The 19,231-nt window shown below is 43.2% G+C and overlaps 1 protein-coding gene across 1 annotated transcript in view; it reads right to left on the minus strand.

Annotated features, from left to right (window-relative positions):
* The window catches only part of LOC120065561 (receptor-type tyrosine-protein phosphatase T-like), a 394,361-nt gene that overhangs the window by 88,564 nt on the left and 286,566 nt on the right, over positions 1 to 19,231 (minus strand). The window contains exon 17 of the mRNA XM_039016626.1: positions 11,713 to 11,900. Coding sequence (XP_038872554.1) covers positions 11,713 to 11,900 — 188 coding nt within the window. The remainder of the gene's footprint in view (positions 1 to 11,712; positions 11,901 to 19,231) is intronic.

Here is a 19,231-nt window from a genome sequence, read left to right on the forward strand (position 1 = left end):
ATAGACTGTTACCTTGAATACAAAACAAACATTTCAACTGCAATTGAATTCTGCATATGACATTTCCTGACATCGCATTTTTACTCTCTCTCTCACTGCAGTTGTTCTCAGGAGACGGGTCAGTGTGTGTGTAGAGAACATATGTCTGACAAGGTGGATTCAGGCTTCTACTTCAATGCCCTGGACCAAAACACCTACAAGGCGGGGGATGCCAAGTTAGGACCTGTGAGTCACCTTTGATCTTGACGTAATGTTCTTCCAACGGTTTTGGGGTCATGGGGTGTTCCCAAACTCATCTTGTGCCTTACAAAACTCAGCACATACACTACCGTTCAAAAGTTTGGGGTCACTTAGAAAATGTCCTTGTTTTTGAAAGAAAAACATATTTTTTGTCCATTAAAATAGCATCAAATTGATCAGAAATACGGTGTAGATATTGTTAATGTTGTAAATCACTATTGTAGCTGGAAACGGCTGATTTTTAATGGAATATCTACACAGGCGTACAGAGGCCCATTATCAGCAACCATCACTCTTGTGTTCCAATGGCATGTTGTGTTAGCTAGACCCAGCTAACTTTAGTAAGTAGATTCCACTCAAGGTATAATATAGCTATTTCATTTATTTCCCAATTACTTTGCTTATATATCAAGTTGAAGCTGGTTTTACCAAGTCGTTTGGTGCTTACTAGCAAGCTGGCTAGCAAGCTAAACAGACAGCTCTGAAGCACATCTGTTTGACGTCATATACCCAAGAAGACTCAACCAATCACACGACACAACACTGGACTGGCCAAGGGAAAGGATTTGTTAGTTCATCCATCACACCAGTGAAAGTGACCAACCTAATGTTTCTAGACACGCACCCACCTCGAAGACCCCTCCCCGCTAGCCTGAAATCCAATCCAGAAAAAATATAAATTGAAACCCAAAGGTGTCAAGACAAGTGACTGTTGTTGGTTGACAATGATGATTGTAAATGGTTTTACACATTTGAACCACGTTTCCTTGCATACAGATCTACATTTGTGTATGCATGAATTCATTTTTAATCTGCAGCAATAATGTTCTGCTCGCCCAAAGTCACACAGTCCGCTCGCCGAACATCCTCTGTTCTCTCAACCAAATCACTTTGTTCTCAACTGGTCTGTGCGCTCGCGACACTCATCCTCTGTTCGCGTGACCCGTCCTCTGCGCTCTCGACTCAGTGTTTGCTTTCTCAATGATGTTTCATCTTGCTCGACAGTGCCATCTCATGCGCAATGGACTTTAGAGGCTGATTTGACGAGATAGTCCCTTGACAGATAACAGCATTCACAGCGGAAGCCAGACGAGAGCTCACAAACACTGGGATCAAAGGCAGAGAATGTAAAAAGTTCAAGATACAAATGAATGGCTCAGTACTGCAGCCTTCAAGACACAGACAGTGCAAGAGAGAGAAAGAGAGAAAAGAGGGAAAGAGAAAACGGTCCTCATGAAACATGATTAAAACATGTTGCTTTGCCACTCTTGGAGGAGAGAGCGCCCCTGGTTACAGCTTGGCTTTTGTGATTCCCTCTGTGTTCAAAACTGACGATAATACAAAGAGGCAGATGCTTGTTCAAGAATGTTCAGCCAGTAACATTTTTCCTTTCATTCAAGTTCTTACTATGTGCAGAGTAGTTCAATAGTTCCATTCTGGTGTGTATATATACAAGCTATTTGCTATAATTTCTTAGCCCATGTTAGCTATGGGTTCAGGAGTCAACCCTAATTAGGAAATGTGTAAATAATAAATTAATGAATAAGGCAAGAATGTATAAAAAAATTATAGCTAAATACTCAGAGTTCAGATTCCTTTACAGCTAGGCTGGCTATCTATAGATGGGTGTATTAATTAAGGGTTCAGCAGTGAAGCTGGAGAAACCCTAATGTATTTGTTGGCGTTATTATTATTATTCCAGTTCCGCAAAAAGTTTGTGAAAATATGTAAATTCCTGTGAGATGGTAAGTCCTAGGTGGGTGCAACCTTACTTGGGTCACACCCTCTCATGCGATGCCAAACCAATTGGCCACATGCTGGTGCTTTAGCAAGCAAATGTTGAAAGCTCACACCCCTCACCCTGTGTCGTGAAATTCGGTACGTACGTCCCTCTCCTCACAAGGAACACATTTCCCTGAAGGAACCATGAAGTCCGCCACTTAGAATTTTGTAAAAACTCTTAAACACTACTTTGGTACTGAATGACCGATCTGTACAAAACTTGATACATGGTATCAATACATCTATTGACCAAAGTCTCTCAAGGTAATATTTTCCAGGGCAGTATCTCAAACAACAAACATTCACGTGGTCTGGCACATAATAACATAGAAATCCGACACGGATATTCGTATTCGGATATACAACACTGTCAAGACTCAACATACGCAAGTGTAACAGTTTAACTTTATGGCGTCCCCTCGCCCCGACCGCAAACCAGGGACCCTCTGCACACATCAACAACAGTTACCCACGAAGCGTCGTTACCCATCGCTCCACAAAGGCCGCGGCCCTTGCAGAGCAAGGGGAACCACTACTTCAAGTCTCAGAGCAAGTGACGTCACCGACTGAAACACTGCTAGCGCGCACCACCGCTACCTAGCTAGCCATTTCACATCGGTTACACAAGGACATTCAGATCGACCACCTGGTGGTGCTACAATGGGCTCATGTTTATATCTCTTGATCAGTTTGACTCAGAGTGATGAATGTTGGCACACATGCTCAGGGATTTGACTCTAGCTATCCTGTAAAGTGTGGTTGAGTGTGGCTGCATGGTGGCACTGTTGGACGGGAAAAAACATTAATGCAAGTTAATTGACGGCCATATTGTTTCAGCTAATCTTGAAATATATTGGGTTTGAATATGTGTATCCATAGATGCTATATACCAAATTTGGTGCTGATCAGTCCAGTGATTCTGGAAAAGAAGACATTTAATTTAGTGAACATCATAAAAAAATGTCAAAGATACATCAAACGCATATTGCATGGTCAGTTTGATTTTGAGTTCTGATATTTGGCAAGTGTGGTAAACAGTACAATAGTAGCTCATCCTAGGGCAATGTGTCCAATTTGTCATGATGGTGGCACGGTAGGCCCACAGCTGAACCCCGGCATTGCTGCTTGCAGCTATCTTTCAACTTGTTCTTGTCCACAGAATTTTTACTGCCTCAGCCCCAGGTACCTATCCAATTATTTAAGACTCTGATATTGACTGTTTCAAATTTAAGTGTCTATCAGGTAAGAACACCTTTCTATATACCAGCGCGGATGAGTGGAACAAACTAAAGCAACAACTTAAAGCTATACTGACCAGAACTTATTTTATAAACAATGTCAAAAGCTGGCTGATGACTGAACCATTTGCATAGCTGTATCTATGTAATACATCTATGTCTGTACCGCAATGAAAATAAGTAATTCACTTTATTGTGTTATCCCTGTCAAGTTTTTAAAATGTATGAACCGTGTGTATGCATTTTTGTCAAATAAACTGTCAAAGAAAGCAGAACTAAACAGGGCCCCTCCCTACCTGGACTTCAGTAATGCTTGTGTTTCTGCTGCATGACCTAATGAACACGACCCAGGCCTGTATGCCAGTGTGTTGCAGTCCGATGGCTCACTCTGGCTAGTGTTTATCTATCCATCGTTTCCTGTCCGATAATGAGAGCAAGTGGGAGTGAGGTGAATAATTGCACGCCTGCGGCAAAACGTTCAACTTCCCTTTTACTTTGCGGTCAGGGGATTGCTGTTTTTTTTTTAAAATAAAAATAAAATGCCCTTAATGCAATCCCTCTCATCTCCAATCTGTAGTTTTTTGCGCATATTAATATTCTTGAAAAAGAGAAAGAGAAAGTGAAGAGGGAGAACTCCCACACTCTCGTCCCCTGGTGATAAGATAGAGGCAGGGGTGTGGGAGGGAGAGAGGGTCCCTGTACGCAGAGAAATGAAAACCCATAGGGCAGAGGAAGCATTGCCTCCCCCACAGCCTCATCATCACACACACACACACGTGCAAGGACACACGCATAAAGACACATGGACGAATGCATAAACACACAGTGGCGGTTCTAGACCATTTAATCTGGGGGGGCCAAGCTGGGGCCAGTTGTACTGTTAGAGGGACCAGTTACATTAGACGTTATTGTTGTCATCGTTCTTCACTGCATTGCAGGCATTAGACCATGTTCATAATCATCATCGTTGCCACTGTCTAATAACGGATGTAAAAAAAGAACGATAGCAAAAATTAGTTATGTAAAAATTATTTCATACTCCACATTTAGGGGGGCCACAAGGGGGTCCAAAATTGTTGTCACAGGGGCACTGGCCCCCACTGCCCCCCCCCCCCCCAGAACCGCCACTGTAAACACACACGCTTGCGTGTGGACATACACAGACAACACACACAAGCACAAACATAGACACACGCATGCACACACACAAACGAACACAGACAGCGGCTCATGTTCAGAGCAATACATACACAGACAGACGTGCATACTTGCAAAAACAACTCTTCAACCAAACCTTTGAAAATGTACATTAAAAGACAGACGCTGATTGTGAGTGCTCCTGGATGCTAGTGCATTTATGTAGTTCCTGTGAGTAGGTACTCCATGGATGCTCTCTGACCTTTTGTTAATCAACAGATACCTTTTACTGTGGGGCCATTAACCAGCCCTAGTTTTGGCCAGCGTCCCAAATGGCACCCTATTCTCTATATAGTGTACTACTTTTGACCAAAGGCCTATTGGTCCTGCACTCTATAGGGATTAGGTTGCCATTTGAGACACAACCTGGGATGAGGTTGCCTTGTCTTTTTACATATTTTCTCCCAAAAATTAACTGATAACAAACTGCATTGAAATTCTAACACAACAGAAGGGGCAGCGCTGCCTTATGCGAGCTGTTCTCTGCATCCCAAATAACACCATAATCCCTTTATAGTGCACTACTTTTTACCAGAGTTCTATGGGAACACATTATGGAAGTAAATCTAAGCAAAGACATGTATTCAATCCACTAATACTAAACATGTGCATTTAACATAAAAACATCAACATATTTTGTATGTTGATCGTCGACAAGGTTTATTTGAGCTATGGTCAGCGCCATTTTAAATTGCCATAGTAACGAGTGAATCAGCACGTCGTCTGTGGAATTGAGTTTTCACGCGGAGAGTGAATCGAAGAGAGTGTTAGGTGCGGACAACGAAGAAGGCAACAACAAGTAGTAATTCAAACATGAACTGTAGAGCGGGAGGCTGTATGAATTGGCTCAAAAAGAAATCCTCGGTAAACTACCATCGGCTGCCCAAGGAACCACAACTTTTGAAAAAGTGGCTCAATGTCCTGAAGAGGAAGCTAGCGGGATCTGCAGATAGCACTTCGCGGAGGCAGACTTCGCGATGAAGGGCACTATCGATATGGCAACTGTGAGTTTCTGAATGGAAAGGAGTCATAGGCCTATGTTGAAGCCCTCTGCTTGCGCCTCCATTTGAAATGTCAAGAGTTATGGTGTAGGGGTTACCGACCGACCATCAACAAATCAAATCAAATGTGATTGGTCACATACACATGGTTAGCAGATGTTATTGTGAGTGTAGCGAAATGCTTGCGCTTCTAGTTCCGACAGTGCAGCAATATCTAACAAGTAATATCTAACAATTCCACAACAGATAACTAATACACACAAATCTAAGTAAAGGAATGGAATAAGAATATATAAATATATGGATGAGCAATGACAGAGCGGCATAGGCTAAAATGCAATAGATAGTATAGAATACAGTTTATACATATGAGATGAGTAAAGCAAGATATGTAAACATTATTAAAGTGGCATTATTAAAGTGACTAGTGTTCCCTTTATTAAAGTGGCCAATGGTTCTTCAAGTCTGTATGTAGGCAGCAGCCTCTCTGTGCTAGTGATGGCTGTTTAACAGTCTGATGGCCTTGAAATAGAAGCTGTTTTTCAGTCTCTCGGTCTCAGCGTTGATGCACCTGTACTGACCTCACCTTCTGGATGATAGCGGGGTGAACAGGCAGTGGCTCGGGGTGGTTGTTGTCCTTGATGATCTTTTTGGCCTTCCTGTGACACCACCCTCTGGAGAGCCCTGCGGTTGTGGGCGTTTAGTTGTCATACTAGGCGGTGATACACTGGTGATACACACGCTGGTGTTCGCTGACTTTGGAGTCAAGCAAAAGCGACTAAACGGAGGAGGCGACGCGAGTCAATGCAATGGAGCCTGAGGTAATGACTGTTGTTGACTAGGCTATCGTTAGACACTGGACAACTTTGTTGCAACTCTAGTTGAAGGTAACTAGCTAATTGCGTCTGAGGTGTTTTGTGTAACACCCCCCAGCAAATAATGTTAGCAAGCAACTCAACTGCAACCAAAATCGCAACCTAGTTTATACGTGTAGCCCTGTTATTAGGTGACGTTAGTTACTGTAGCTAGCTTCCACCTCAAATAACTTACTGTAATACATTTTGTTGACAGATTTTGTTTTTCTAATGTTTCGTTAGCTCCACCTAATTTAGCTAGACTGAAGTTGACAGAGCTAATGTTTGCTAAAAAATACATGTCCCCGTATTTGCTGTGTGTGTGTTGACAAAGCCTACATGACGGGTAGCTTGTTGATGCCAACTGATATATTTGGGCTCAGTTGTCTTAACAAAACGTTTGTTTGTTTTCAGGATGACATCTTCATCCCTTAAAATGTTTTCATCCTGGAGGAAACTGTGCAGGAGGCAGAGGTGGTACATGCAAATACATGTTATTTCTAAGGCTATTGTTTATTTCAAGTATATTCTTGAATATTACTATAGACTAATAGATGCCTTAATTGTTTTCTACCAACAGGGAAGAACGGTTAGTACAGCATGCCAAACTGACCCCTTGGTGCCACAGTGTTCTCATGTGCTGCGGTGGAGAAGAGGTCCACCGGGACGATTACTAAAGAGCTCGGTGCTCAGCTAGATTGTGCTCACGACAAATCAGTATATAACCGAGTCCTGCCCCTCTACGCCACAGATGGAGCTGACGGAGAGTGAGATCAGTGAAGGCCAGAACTCGCTGTATGAACCTGAGAGCTCAGAATCACAATCATCACAGTGCCAACCAAGATATACTATCGATCACTTTGGGGGAGTGGGATGGTGCTCCGAAAATGGAGAAGGAGCAGGCCATTCAACAGCGAATTCAAAGATACAACCATCCATAAAGGGAATCGAAGTGGAAATGGTTTACCATAGATTTTTTTACCCTTTTCAATGGATGTGCTACCTTGTCCCGGTCCTGCTGTTTCGACTCTCTCTCTCAACCTATGAATGCTCAGCTATGAAAAGCCAACTGACATTTGCGCCTGAGGTGTTGAATTGTTGCACCCTCTATAACCACTGTGGTTATTATTTTGATGTAAAAAGGACTTTTGTAAAATACAATTGATTGGGTTGCGTCCATTGTTAGCATACAATATCACACAGAGAAGGGGGTAGAGGGCTCTATCTCAAAACCAATGTGCTAGCGATTGAGGTCGGGTCCCTTTATGACGGCGACCAAATGTCCAAATGCTTTTGACTTTGATTCAATTAGTCCTCTCCTTGTTCTTTATGTGTCTCTAGATGTCCATATTAAGTGATCCGTTCCCCTGTTTGTTTATGTGGGCAAATCCATGTGTGTGTTTGTGTGTGTGTGTGTGGTTTGTGCCAGTGAGGGCTGTCTCCCTCTCTCAGTGCATCTGTCAGGATGTGAGTAATAGGCCGATTATGCTGACAAACACACACAGGTGGCCGCTATAGCCTTTAATCAGTCCCCAGATATCTATCTCTCCCTCCCTCCCTTCCTCTCTCTCTCTTTCTCTGCCTCTCTTTAGTCCTGTCTCCTTCTCATTCTCTTTCACATGCTATCTATTTCACACACACACACTCACGCACATACAAATGCATGCCCGCGCACACACACACACACACACACACACGCAGGTTCACAACCCCCACACAACCGTTGAACAAGTCATAAACGATACTGAAGCACATAATGACAGAACACAAATGAAAACATTTGTTTGTGTGTGGCACCATTTGAAATGAGTTGGGGAGTCTTCTTCACCATAATAGAAAGCACTGAATGTACGTCTCTTAAGATATTCTCCGCCCGCAGTCACGATCCACTAGCCACAAGTCATGTTCGGGAATGCATGCCAATTTATTGACTTTCCCCATCGACTGTATGAAAAAATACGACCTTTATATTTCATAAGCAAGCATGGACACACAGGCAGCGAGTAAAATATAAGTGCCAAAAGATTGCCAACTTAATTTGCAATGGGATAGGTGCTGAAATTGTGAGGCAAATCAGGTTAGAGGGGGAAGCGATAACAAAAAGGCGTTATAAAATATCCCCGGTGTTGGATGACCCTTTAAATAACAGGCTCAATTGCTGGCTTCATCAGTGCAGGCACAGTGAGTGAGGGAAAAAGGCAATGCATCTCATGTTAAAGACAGGAAAAGGGAAGCTACTGGAGTCCTACAGCAAAGAAGTTGAATAGAACCTTCACAACCTTAACATTAACAAAGCTCTAAGATTCTTCCTTTTCTACACTAAAAATGTTGGCCCTTATGTACCAAGAAGAGGAAGAAACACCTAATTGACTTAATTACCATAACAGTACGAGTATCAGTAAAGTATTGTATTACAGAGCCTTAGGAATGTCTTTCTCTAGAAGACCTGTCTATAGATGTAGACACAATAATCGACTCCCCACAGCATAGTGTTGCCGGAAGGCTGACTTGTTTAATGAAAGGGAAAGTGAATACAAGTGGGACTAGACAACTATCAGGGCTCCAGACTATTTAGTCGCATTTTGCAACCCTTTAACTTGGCTGTGCGAGTTACATTTTGAATTGGTCGCACTGGTGCAAGCTACACATTCTATCTGGTCACCTCAATCCAATTGTCCCATTTTTTGGGGGGGGGGAATCATGAATTTGTTAAACAGTAAAGTGTATTATCCTCAATATTCCTTTAATAAAAGTGTCTGCACTGCCGCTGTGCCTGCCTGGGGCTGCTATAATGAGAGAGCTTCTCACACTGTCTCTCCCCCTCATGTGCCCATCATGATTGTATAACATTTCAAAATTCAATTGCGGGGGGGAAAAAAACAAATTGTGGGGGAAAGAATTCTCCACAATAAAGAGAGGAGGATCTCTGCTTTCTGTATGTATAATATAATGTATTTCTCAGCAATCATTATTGAGCTCAAAGCACACTGTTTTACAATCAAGTTATCTGATATGGCTTTGAAATACAGAGCGTGTGAAATCTGCCATCGTACGGTAGATTAATACATGGCTACTAGCAGTAGGTGTTCAATGTGTTTTGAGTTTCCACTTCCTCAGGTGGTGAATTAGCACCAATTGAATTAGGCCTATGTAATATTTTATAAAATACACTATATTTTCAGAATACGCTAAAATCTCAGGATATGAAATGAATAGGAAGAAGAAGAAGAACTCATGAAACTGAATGGGATTTTTTGTATTTTATCATTTGTATTTTGTATTTCTACCTTTGCTTCTTCGATCTGGTCGCTAACATATGCCTATGACTTGGCAGCGCATTCTTGTTTCAAAAACATTGAATCTGTGCTTCAGAACCAAAAAGTTGTGTGTCTTGACTGTTGACCAATGACCAGTCATCGCCATTAGCGCGCAAAGGCAGGCGCACATATTCAGATTAGTGACCGGAAAGCGCTTGTATCATTTTCTCAGGTTTCGTCTGGCAAAAACAGAGTAGCCTACTTACAGTACGTTAATATTATCCATGGAAAGTACTGTTTAGCAATCTGCTACGGACGCTATCTGGTGTTCTCATTGATCATTTTCATATTTCAGATAGGCCTAGTGTGGTTGGGTTATAATTACATACCTCAGTGGTGGTACTGGCAATATGTTTAAAGATAGCTGTAACATTGCACTACCTCAATACTTAGGGAAGGAAGGTTTAACATATTCTGGCGAATTAATTATGATATTTGTGAGGAAGAAAAAGGCTACAGACGGATCATGTTTCCCATCCGATCCTGCACCAACCACCTCCGCTGGTTACAGTTAGGCCATACCATCCTGCTTGCTCTGGAATCCAGAGGAGTGGTAATGCGACATGATATCCCTACTCGATATCGACGGCTAACATGAATGACTTTCAGATCAAAATGCAGGTGTAAAACAACGTTTATTTATGTATCTTGTGTTTTTAAATTGCATCACTGTTTATGGCTGTAATGACATTTGCGCAGTGATTGTGCGCATGTGCGTGTGTGGGGCTCGCAAGCTTTGAAACATTCCTTTTTGGGGGTCCCCAAAAAAGGTTTGAAAACCAGTGAGCTGACGAGCAGATTGCTGATTTGCTGTACAGCTATAGGATCGGGTGCAGCACAAACGTCAAATTGGAGTGAGAGACGATTGTCATAAATTAATATTTTAAAAAAAACTTTTGGGTGAACAAGAAAATTAACCATTTACTTTGCAAGCTCACCAGCAATGGGGCATCAAGTAACACATATTAGCATAGGCCTATTGGTCTTTTAGCATGTCAAAATTGCTTGAAATTTATAATTTACTTGCATTTGGAATTTGTTGTCAACATTAATTATTACTTTTTTTTGTGTTGTAGAGAAAATAATGAAAAGGGCTGTCTTGTAGCCACAATAAATAAACAAAGATTAGTAGTTGAAAAAGTCATTGCCTGTCTAGATTTATTTTACTTGACTTGAAAAAGCTTTTGACTCGACTTGACTTGACTTGCTCTTACTGTAGAATGCACGACTTGGGCTTGACTCAAGACTTGACCCAATTTTTTTGGGACTCGACTTGAGACTTGGACCTTGTGACATGAGACGTGTTTGTGACTGGGTCCCATGTCTGCTAGAGACCCTTTTGAGTTAATTTTACAATCACATCTGAGTCAATTAGCAGGCACTCTTATCCAGAGCAACTTATCGTACTTAAAAAAAAGGCTGAACCAGCTATGTATAGGTAAATAGGTATGTCTGCAGTAATATTGATAGTTCCATGCTTTTCACTCTCAGGAGAAAATGAAAAATAATTGGAGGAGTGATTTGGCATTAGGAATATGACTATGGGCATATTTAATTGTATTATGCTACATAACTTAACTTATGTGTCACTTTTGTGCCACCTTCAAATGTAAATACTTTACTGGACTTAAGATGCAATGCCGAGTAATAACAAATCATATTCCAAGACGAGTCGAGCATTGATCAATAGGATTGGGTGGAAGTCCGTTTAATATTTCAGAGAATACTAATGATGTTTTTAAATATGATTTTCAATAAATATTTGATGCGTTTCCCTTATTCTAAAGAGGGAAAGTGCAAATTAGATGTCATCATATCATTCAAACAGAGATGTGAGCTAATGGTAATGCATATGGGGCAAGGAATCAAATCAACTCAAACAGATCGCAAACAACAATAGGATTGCTTTAGGGCAGAAAGGCAGAGATGCAACTGGATTATGTCTGGTCGAAGTGTAAAATATCTTGTAAAAATGCAAACTGACGATATTGGACAGTTCCTGGCCACAATGACGCGACCTCACGTCAAAAACCACACTTAGAATTCCCTGCAATGTTGATAAAACCGTACTAACCATTCTTACCTCATACTCTTCCTTGAAGCCGTAGCCCTGGCCACACTTCATCTGGGTGATGTGCTGGAGGAGGTCGGCTACACGGATGGCTGGCTGGAACTGGCCTGCTTGGTAGGACATCTCTACTGACTCACAGCCCCCGTATGGGTACGTCTGGATGGTCAACGATGGCTGAGCCAACTCACTATGGCTGCTGTCTGTGGACCAAGGAGAACACACTCAGTATTCACTTACTCTGTGACATTTGGGTTAGCATTGAACCACATAGCGGTCAGTCTGTGTAAGAATGATTCAATGGAACTAATTTTAACATAATGCTGTTGTTCTCCCAAACATATTGACTGTAGTACTCGTGCTGCCAAAACACTCAACCACTGTTAGTCCAACTTCTGGTATGCCAAGAGGGCCCTCCCCCGCCCTCCTTTCGGCAAATCTGACCACGACTCCATTTTGCTTCTCCCTTCCTATGGGCAGAAACTCAAATAGGAAGTACCCGTGCTAAGGACTATTCAACGCTGGTCTGACCAATCGGAATCCACGCTTCAAGATTGTTTTGATCACGCGGACTGGGATATGTTCCGGGTAGCTTCCGAGAATAATATTGATGAATACACTGTTTCAGTGACTAAGTTTATCAGTATAGGCAATGTTGAACCCACTGTGGCTATTAAAACCTACCCTAAACAGAAACCGTGGATAGATGGGAGCATTCGTGCAAAACTGAAAGCGCGAACCACCGCATTTAACCATGGCAAGGTGATTGGGAATATGGCAGAATACAAACAGTGTAGTTGTTCCCTCCACAAGGCAATCAAACAGGCAAAACATCAGTATAGAGACAAAGTGGAGTCACAATTCAACGGCTCAGACACGAGACATATTTGGCAGGGTCTACAGACAATCACCGACTACAAAAGAAAAACCAGCCACGTCGCGGACACCGACGTCTTGCTTCCAGACAAGCTAAACACTTTCTTTGCCCGCTTTGAGGATAACACAATGCCACCGACGCGGCCCGATACCAATGACAGTGGCCTCTCCTTCTCTGTGGCCGATGTGAGTAAGACATTTCAGCGTGTTAACCCTCGCAAGGCTGCCGGCCCAGACTAGCCGCGTCCTTAGAGAATGCACAGACCAGCTGGCTGGTGTGTTTACGGACATATTCAATCTCTCCCTATCCCAGTCTGCTGTCCCCACATGCTTCAAGATGGCCACCATTGTTCCTGTACCCAAGAAAGCAAAGGTAATTGAACTAAATTACTACTGCCCCGTAGCACTCCTGTCATCATGAAGTGCCTTGGGAGACTAGTCAAGGATCATATCACTCAACCTTACCTGTCACCCTAGACCCATTAGACCCCTCACCCTAGACCCACTTCAATTTGCTTACCGCCCCAATAGATCCACAGATTATGCAATCGCCATCACACTGCATACTGCCCTGTCCCATATAGACAAGAGGAATACATATGTAAGAATGTTGATCATTGACTATAGCTCAGCATTCAACACCATAGTACCCTACAAACTCATCATTAAGCTCGAGGCCCCGCCCGCAACCACAGGGCTCTCCAGAAGGTGGTGCGGTCTGCCCAACGCATCACCGGTGGCAAACTACCTGCCCTCCAGGACAGCTACAGCACCCGATGTCACAGGAAGGCCAAAAAGATCATCAAGGACAACAACCACCCTGTTCACCCCGCTATAATCCAGAAGCACATAGAGGCTGCTGCCTACAGTATATACATAGACTTAAAATCACTGGCCAGTTTAATAAATGGAACACTAGTCACTTTAATAATGTCTACATATCTTGCATTACCCATCTCATATGTATATACTGTATCCTATACCATTCTACTGTATCTTATTCTATGCCACTCTGACATTGCTCGTCCATATATTTATATATTCTTAAATCCATTCCTTTACTTAGATTTGTGTGTATTGGGTATATGTTGTGTAATTGTTACATATTACTGCACCGTCGGAGCTAGAAGCACAAGCATTTCGCTACACCCACAATAACATCTGCTAAACAGGTTTATGTGACCAACACAATTTGATTTGATTTCTTTCAGTGGAGACCTCTCTAGCGCTCTGCAGGTCTTGAAAAACTTTAAAAGCATGAGATCTTCAAACTCTTACAGTTGGCTCTCCACAGACCCTGTTCCTAGACAACAGCCTTCCTTTATCTCTATCTCACTGCTACTCGGTCATTAATGATGATATTCAAAGTTAAATGGATAATCCAAGAGACACTTTGCTTTACTACTTGAAATACATTCTTGTAATTGAGTCTTCCTAAGATTAAGATTGGTGAGATTGAAGTAGTACATGGCTTCTAATGAGTCCATTAAGAAGAGGAATCAGGAGATGAGTGGCAGAGAAATTCTCCATATTACAAGCATTAAATACCTAAAGTACTATTGCAAATGTGGTAGGCTAATATCACCCGGGTTTTATTAATGTGGCTATTATTTTCGGCTGGCTCTAAGGAGGCGCAAGTGTCAAATTCACGTTAGTTTTCAATTTTGTTATGTCAAAACTGGCACACTGGCATTTTCCAGCCCTAATTTACCTGTCTAACATCAGCTTGCTTGCACTGAGGTGGGAGGGGTGGCAATATTTGAGGTGTGTCCTTAAAAACAAGCGCAAAAGTGACTGAGTCTGAGGCCGAGTCTTCTCTTGTCTCTACTCCTCCCGTTACGGGGTCTGAGACGCCGAAGCTTCTCACCATTAGCTCTGACAAATTGAAAACCCTAGTCATTGGCGACTCCATTACCCATCGATCAAACACTGTTTACCAGGGGGCAGGGCTACCGACGTTAAGGCTAATCTGAAGATGGTGCTGGCTAAAGCTAAAACTGGCGAGTGTAGAGAGTATAGAGATATTGTTATCCACGTCGGCACCAACGATGTTAGGATGAAACAGTCAGAGGTCACCAAGCGCAACATAGCTTCAGCGTGTAAATCAGCTAGAAAGATGTGTCGGCATCGAGTAATTGTCTCTGGCCCCCTCACAGTTAGGGGGAGTAATGAGCTCTACAGCAGAGTCTCACAACTCAATTGCTGGTTGAAAACTGTTTTCTGCCCCTCCCAAAAGATAGAATTTGTAGATAATTGGCCCTCTTTCTGGGACTCACCCACAAACAGGACCAAGCCTGGCCTGCTGAGGAGTGACGGACTCCATCCTAGCTGGAGGGATGCTCTCATCTTATCTACCAACATAGACAGGGCTCTAACTCCTCTAGCTCCACAATGAAATAGGGTGCAGGCCAGGCAGCAGGCTGTTAGCCAGCCTGCCAGCTTAGTGGAGTCTGCCACTAGCATAGTCAGTGTAGTCAGCTCAGCTATCCCCATTGAGACTGTGTCTGTGCCTCGACCTAGCTTGGGCAAAACTAAACATGGCGGTGTTCGCCTTAGCAATCTCACTAGGATAAAGACCTCCTCCATTCCTGCCATTATTGAAAGAGATCGTGATACCTCACATCTCAAAATAGGGCTACTTAATGTTAGATCCCTCACTTCAAAGGCAGTTATAGTCAATGAACTAATCACTGATCATAACCTTGATGTGATTGGCCTAACTGAAACATGGCTTAAGCCTGATGAATTTACTGTGTTAAATGAGGCCTCACCTCCTGGTTACACTAGTGACCATATCCCCCGTGCACCCCGCAAAGGCGGAAGTGTTGCTAACATTTACGATAGCAAATTTCAATTTACAAAAAAAAAAATGACGTTTTCGTCTTTTGAGCTTCTAGTCATGAAATCTATGCAGCCTACTCACTTTTTATAGCTACTGTTTACAGGCCTCCTGGGCCATATACAGCGTTCCTCACTGAGTTCCCTGAATTCCTATCGGACCTTGTAGTCATAGCAGATAATATTCTAATTTTTGGTGATTTTAATATTCACATGGAAAAGTCCACAGACCCACTCCAAAAGGTTTTCATCATCGACTCAGTGGGTTTTGTCCAACATGTCTCTGGACCTACTCACTGCCACAGTCATACTCTGGACCTAGTTTTGTCCCATGGAATAAATGTTGTAGATTTTAATGTTTTTCCTCATAATCCTGGACTATCGGACCACCATTTTATTACGTTTGCAATCGCAACAAATAATCTGCTCAGACCCCAACCAAGGAGCATCAAAAGTGATGCCCTTCCAGACTCCTTCTGCCTACCCAAGGACGTCAGAGGACAAAAATCAGTTAACCACCTAACTGAGGAACTCAATTTAACCTTGCGCAATACCCTAGATGCAGTTGCACCCCTAAAAACGAAAAACATTTCTCATAAGAAACTAGCTCCCTGGTATACAGAAAATACCCGAGCTCTGAAGCAAGCTTCCAGAAAATTGGAACGGAAATGGCGCCACACCAAACTGGAAGTCTTCCGACTAGCTTGGAAAGACAGTACCGTGCAGTATCGAAGAGCCCTCACTGCTGCACGATCATCCTATTTTTCTAACTAATTTGAGGAAATTAAGAACAATCCAAAATTTATTTTTGATACTGTCGCAAAGCTAACTAAAAAGCAGCATTCCCCAAGTGAGGATGGCTTTCACTTCAGCAGTAATAAATTCATGAACTTCTTTGAGGAAAAGATCATGATCATTAGAAAGCAAATTACGGACTCCTCTTTAAATCTGCGTTTTCCTCCAAAGCTCAGCTGTCCTGAGTCTGCACAACTCTGCCAGGACCTAGGATCAAGAGAGACACTTAAGTGTTTTAGTACTATATCTCTTGACACAATGATGAAAATAATCATGGCCTGTAAACCTTCAAGCTGCATACTGGACCCTATTCCAACTAAACTACTTAAAGAGCTGCTTCATGTGCTTGGCCCTCCTATGTTGAACATAATAAACGGCTCTCTATCCACCGGATGTGTACCAAACTCACTAAAAGTGGCAGTAATAAAGCCTCTCTTGAAAAAGCCAAACCTTGACCCAGAAAATATAAAAAACTATCGGCCTGTATCGAATCTTCCATTCCTCTCAAAAATTTTAGGACAAAGCTGTTGCGCAGCAACTCACTGCCTTCCTGAAGACAATGTATACAAAATGCTTCAGTCTGGTTTTAGACCCCATCATAGCACTGAGACTGCACTTGTGAAGGTGGTAAATGACCTTTTAATGGCGTCAGACCGAGGCTCTGCATCTGTCCTCGTGCTCCTAGACCTTAGTGCTGCCTTTGATACCATCGATCACCACATTCTTTTGGAGAGATTGGAAACCCAAATTGGTCTACACGGACAAGTTCTGGCCTGGTTTAGATCTTATCTGTCGGAAAGATATCAGTTTGTCTCTGTGAATGGTTTGTCCTCTGACAAATCAACTGTACATTTCGGTGTTCCTCAAGGTTCCTGTCACGACTCCGACCAAGGCAGGCTCTCCTTCCCGTTCGGGTGGCGCTCGGCGGTCATCTTCACCGGCCTATTAGCTGCCACTGATCCTTTTCTCCCCCTCCTTATGTGTTCATTGGTTACACCTGTTTTGTGTCTGTTCTTAATTAGTTGGGCTTTATCAGTCAGCCGGCCCGCCCGTTTCTTTGTGCGGGATTGTTTGTTGTAAGCTTGGTGTTTGTTAGTCTGACATTACGTGTTTGTGTATGTTGGAGTACCTTTCTGAACTGTTATCGTTCCCCGTGTCTGGGGCAGTTTATTGTGAGCACCCAGTGTCAAGTGGGGTGGCCGTTGTTTCTCCGTGGTTCATTAAATGAACGTTATCATTGAATCCTCTGTCTTCCTGCGCCTGACTTCGCACTCCGACACCCAGTCCTCACAGTTCCGTTTTAGGACCACTATTGTTTTCACTATATATTTTACCTCTTGGGGATGTCATTCGAAAACATAATGTTAACTTTCACTGCTATGCGGATGACACACAGCTGTACATTTCAATGAAACATGGTGAAGCCCCAAAATTGCCCTCGCTAGAAGCCTGTGTTTCAGACATAAGGAAGTGGATGGCTGAAAACGTTCCACTTTTAAACTCGGACAAAACAGAGATGCTTGTTCTAGGTCCCAAGAAACAAAGAGATCTTCTGTTGAATCTGACAATTAATCTTGATGGTTGTAAAGTTGTCTCAAATAAAACTGTGAAGGACCTCAGCGTTACTCTGGACCCTGATCTCTCTTTTGACGAATATATCAAGACTGTTTCAAGGACAGCTTTTTTCCATCTACGTAACATTGCAAAAATCAGAAATTTTCTGTCCAAAAATTATACAGAAAAGTTGGTCCATGCTTTTGTTGCTTCTAGGTTGGACTACTGCAATGCTCTACTTTCCGGCTACCCGGATAAAGCACTAAATAAACTTCAGTTAGTGCTAAATACGGCTGCTAGAATCCTGACTAGAACCAAAAGATTTGATCATATTACTCCAGTGCTAGCCTCCCTACACTGGCTTCCTGTTAAGGCAAGGGCTGATTTCAAGGTTTTACTGTTAACCTACAAAGCGTTACATGGTCTTGCTCCTACCTATCTTTCCGAGTTGGTCCTGCCGTACATACCTACACGTACGCTACGGTCACAAGACGCAGGCCTCCTAATTGTCCCTAGAATTTCTAAGCAAACAGCTGGAGGCAGGGCTTTCTCCTATAGATCTCCATTTTTATGGAATGGTCTGCCTACCCACGTGAGAGACGCAGACTCGGTCTCAACCTTTAAGTCTTTACTGAAGACTTATCTCTTCAGTAGGTCATATGATTGAGTGTAGTCTGGCCCAGGAGTGTGAAGGTGAACGGAAAGGCTCTGGAGCAACGAACCGCCCTTGCTGTCTCTGCCTGGCCGGTTCCCCTCTCTCCACTGGGATTCTCTGCCTCTAACCCTATTACAGGGGCTGAGTCACTGGCTTACTGGTGCTCTTTCATGCCGTCCCTAGGAGGGGTGCGTCACTTGAGTGGGTTGAGTCACTGACGTGATCTTCCTGTCTGGGTTGGCGCCCCCCCTTGGTTTGTGCCGTGGCGGAGATCTTTGTGGGCTATACTCGGCCTTGTCTCAGGATGGTAAGTTGGTGGTTGAAGATATCCCTCTAGTGGGGTGGGGGCTGTGCTTTGGCAAAGTGGGTGGGAATATCCTTCCTGTTTGGCCCTGTCCGGGGGTATCATCGGATGGGGCCACAGTGTCTCCTGACCCCTCCTGTCTCAGCCTCCAGTATTTATGCTGCAGTAGTTTATGTGTCGGGGGGCTAGGGTCAGTTTGTTATATCTGGAGTACTTCTCCTGTCTTATCCGGTGTCCTGTGTGAATTTAAGTATGCTCTCTCTAATTCTCTCCTTCTCTCTTTCTTTCTCTCTCTCTCTCGGAGGACCTGAGCCCTAGGACCATGCGTCAGGACTACCTGGCATGATGACTCCTTGCTGTCCCCAGTCCATCTGGCCTTGCTGCTGCTCCAGTTTCAACTGTTCTGCCTGCGGCTATGGAACCCTGACCTGTTCACCGGACGTGCTACCTGTCCCAGACCTGCTGTTTTCAACTCTCTAGAGACCGCAGGAGAGATACTCTTAATGATCGGC

This window comes from Salvelinus namaycush, chromosome 20 (assembly GCF_016432855.1).
Source record: "Salvelinus namaycush isolate Seneca chromosome 20, SaNama_1.0, whole genome shotgun sequence".
In the NCBI taxonomy this organism is placed as follows: domain Eukaryota; kingdom Metazoa; phylum Chordata; class Actinopteri; order Salmoniformes; family Salmonidae; genus Salvelinus; species Salvelinus namaycush.